General features: G+C 38.3%; 1 protein-coding gene across 1 annotated transcript; it reads right to left on the bottom strand.

Moving 5' to 3' along the window:
* Window positions 1–2,543: 2,543 nt before the first annotated feature.
* LOC115630009 (microtubule-associated protein RP/EB family member 1-like) lies at window positions 2,544–3,650 on the bottom strand. The gene is made up of 3 exons (XM_030526636.1): window positions 3,574–3,650; window positions 2,983–3,476; window positions 2,544–2,930 (listed from the first exon to the last, which is right to left on the bottom strand). Exons 2-3 carry the CDS (start codon window positions 3,454–3,456, stop codon window positions 2,544–2,546), a joined length of 861 nt encoding a protein of 286 aa, XP_030382496.1. The 5' UTR covers window positions 3,457–3,476; window positions 3,574–3,650.
* Window positions 3,651–3,990: the final 340 nt, after the last annotated feature.

Below are 3,990 nucleotides of genomic sequence, written 5' to 3'. Positions count from 1 at the left end.
AAAACCCCAATAATTCAAGCTAAAAAAGCTGTTGACGCGATTTGCTTACAGTTACCGTCGCTAGGCAACGACTGCGTAAGCGATAGTAAAGCAGAAACCGAATAATAGATGTATGTATGTATGTATGTATGTATGTATGTATGTATATGATTTGTTCTTATTGATCTCAATAAATAATTAGATTTTATTATTTAAATATTCTGCTTATTGCATTCAAACTTCGATATTTTGATGGTATCGGTGGCTTCAACTATCGAAAGTTTTACTCTAGCAAATTGAGATGAGAATTGTCAGTGCTTTTTGATCGTGGCTCATCGCTGCACGGCATTGACACGAGTGCCGTGTTTCATATTCCGAGTTTGTGCGTGACCGTATTGACTCAATATGGCACAAAAGACTCAAATGTGAATTTAAAATTAGAATATACCCTTATAATTATTCCCCTTTTTTGCACATAGTCTATCTTAAAACGTTGCGTTATCTCTATATATAAAACAGTTTGTCCGGACTAATTGGTGATCAACGCACAGCCCAAACGGTAAAAGATGAAATTTGGACTCAAGTATCCTTTCATAGTATCCATCATAGTGTAGGAGCACACTAAGAAAGGCTTTTGGAAAATTCTAGCTCCAAAGGGGGGAAAACGAGCTTTAAAAAATATTAGCTATAGTGGTCATGTTCGTTTAACGAAATTGTTTGGGAAGAACAAAAATGTAACGGACTACTGAACAATTTTTTGTCAAGAACAGAAAATGTTCATTTAAATACTTTAAATGCCTTCCTACCGGTAACTTATAAGGTGAAAACATATGGGTAGGTTATGCACACACAAAATAAATACAATTGGAAACATTATATTGAGCCAGGTTAAGACGGGCAATACCTGCTAGTGTATGTATATATGTGACTCTTTCTCCTGTTTTGTAGGGAACAACTGGAGTCTTTGAAGGAGCTAAGTTCTCCCTGCAGCTGCTTCTGCTACGTTTGCTGCTTATTGAAATTCTGCCTTGTCGCTCATTTTCGGCATTCAAATTCCAGCTTTGCTTGAGTATATGACGTGATGATATCCAACGTTTAATCGTGGATGCGCCGATCGAGACAATAGCTCTTGCCGGCATACAAGCTTCTAACTATTTGGGAATATACATACATTAGCATCCAATTGGTTGCGTGATTGTAGTCACACTTACATTCGTAATAAAATATTCTTCAAAGCAAAAATAATTCAAAATGTAATAGCTAAACGCGGTGAAATGATGTTTGCCAACGTTTTGAATTAAACCCCCTTGAGGATGGCTTCTTAGTAGCACAATTTTCCCACAAAATTTTACACGTGTTCCACTCCTAATTATTAAAAACAAAAATTATTGCAGCTAGATAAAGCACAACTGATCGTATCAATGGTCAGAACAGAAAGAGGTCGAGTGCAGAAAGTATTGGAAGTCATAGCCTATGTTTGAACTATTGACAGCTGTCTGTCAAGCTTAACAGAGCTTTGCGTCAAGTGCAATGTTAATTGGACCTTGATGCATTTACCAAAGTGGTTTGAAACTTCGCTAGTACCACTGTCAAGTTTTGACTTGCTATAATAATAAACAATTGCCTATGTGCATATAGGTTAGGAACCCTGGCTCACTTAGGCCCTACAAATTGGCCCATAGTGATACCGCGTGGTACCGATAAATTTGGGAGGAAGCAAGACCCCAGAAAGCGCTGTCTTGTCCTTAATAGGGCTGGGCAGTCGCAGAAGAGATGGGTTGCAGTTTCCTCCTTTTCTACGCCTCGGCAACTTCTACAGAAGTCGTTATGGTAGAGCCCTAGTCTGGCGGCATGGGTGCCAACCAGCCCGTGCACTGTGATGGCTCCTATTACGGTTGAGCATTGGTTTCTGCTGAGTTTGCAGAGTTCTAATGAGCGTTTTTTTACGAGAGGGCCAGGTTAAACGCGTAATTTTGTGAGAGCCTATATCGTTAGTCCACATTTAATTTGCAACCACTTCCTAATTAAAAGTTTTTATTTTTTATGTGCATGTAGAATAAAATAGTTTGTTTTTTCGTTGGCAAACTTTCACTACAATATCTTATATTCTTTATCAGCGTGACGAGAGAACTCGATCTAGACATGTCCGTCCGTCTTAACCGCATTAACTAGTCCCTAGTCTATACATTTATCGGAGAAACTTATAGCCATAAATAAATTCGTATTATCTGCCCGTAGCTATTGTTGTTGCTGCTTTGGTTCAGCTTTGTTCTGAATACATACAAGTACACGCAAATAAAAACGCAGAGACACTATTCTGAAGTAAATTTATTATATGCATGTGTTGAATATTTAATTTAATGAATTAACTTTTTTACATAATTTTTTTTTAATTTTCCTTTTTTTGTGGAGAGTACAGGGTATTTTACTGTTTAGTTCATTTCTTGAAAACGCCATTCTTGCAAGACGTATCGGTTTCAAGCGTCATTAAAAGAACGTGTTTCTTAATGTAATAAACAACAGTTTTATTCAAATTATTAATAGCAACATTCTTCAACAAATGTTTATGAAGATTTTTTTAAATTCTTGTAAGTATCATTTTCTTTCCAATGTACAATCGCACCGTCGCCATCGCCATCGTTACGGTCCTCATCGGCATACTTTGTCATCGTACCTCCCTCACGACTGCCAAATCCTGAGATCAATTGAAGAATGCTCTGGGCCAACTGCTTCGATTTCAAGTCCTTATTAAGCTCAATGCATAATTTCTCAATTCCTAAAATTCCCTGGAAACAAATATTGCGCTTGCACTCTATATCAATTAGCTCTACACGCATAGACTGTGTTTTAACCTCAAGCTCTTGAACTATTTGATCCAAAGGTGCATTACGTAAGGGCGAATTCTGATTCATTATGCTACTAGCATTAGTTATCGTCTTCAAAAAGGTCTCCTTGGGTTGCATGTTGTTTAAAATTGGATTACGTATATATATAAGTACTGACCTTCTTGTAATCCATTACAGGTGCCCCAAGCTCTCTATAGATGCCGCGAATATGTTTGCGGTGGTTTTTGTCACCCATCGCTCTGCCATTGCGCTCGGCCAGAGCATCGTAGGGGCGCCCTGTATAATTTGCATCAAAAAAGCACTTAAACCACTGCAGAAAAAGCCAGTGGTCCACAAGATATCCCTCAACCAACCGCTGCACTGGCAGCTCGCGATCAACAAGCATTTTTTGGAATGCATCGCCCAATAATCGATAGTTGTGAATGTAATTGCGGGGCAACAGTGTGCCGAACTTAACACGACGCATACTCAGCATCGCCTGGGGAAAGAGCATATCCATCAGTTGACAATAGGCAGCTCCATCGGCAAGTTCTTCGACTTCGGTATAATAAGACATTAGGCGACCATTTAGCCAATCAATAAGCTCAGAACGCGATAGGTTACACTTTCCGCCTCGTACATTTACAGCCATATTTGTTGGTGAGGAATCCGCTAAATAGGAATATATTAATGACTCAAAAGTGGTGGGTACACCAATATATCGATATATTATGTAATGATGTCAACTAATGCCTGAGATATTACTTACTTTCGCAGTTGTTCGCGGCGGGCTTAAAATGATAAAAATTAGAAATAACAATTTTTCAAATTCCAATTGATTTGCTAATACTATGAAGTATTGTGACCGGTTCTAGTTTACTTTCGATTCGAGTGTTGGCATCCGGCCTACTAGCCCATCAAATTTCGCAGTGCAGGGTAGTAGATAAGCGAATTGAAAGAGATTTACTAACTTCGCAGTAAGACTACATCCACATAAAGAACAGGATCAACTCTTAAATCCCTGTACTACCCACTACCCACCCATATACAAGTATATAGTATATATTATTATACTTTGTACTGAAAATGGATCTCAGAAGGATCTCAGAAAATATAAGTGCTAGAATATCCAAACTTGGTATCCAGATTCTCCTAAGTCCGAGAAAGTACGAGTTTGAGTTTTTTC

The sequence above is a fragment of the Scaptodrosophila lebanonensis genome, unplaced genomic scaffold (assembly GCF_003285725.1).
Source record: "Scaptodrosophila lebanonensis strain 11010-0011.00,11010-0021.00 unplaced genomic scaffold, SlebRS2 tig00000214-arrow-arrow-pilon, whole genome shotgun sequence".
Taxonomy (NCBI): domain Eukaryota; kingdom Metazoa; phylum Arthropoda; class Insecta; order Diptera; family Drosophilidae; genus Scaptodrosophila; species Scaptodrosophila lebanonensis.
Note: the sequence above shows the minus strand (reverse complement) of the source record. Positions and strands in the feature narration are given on the sequence as shown.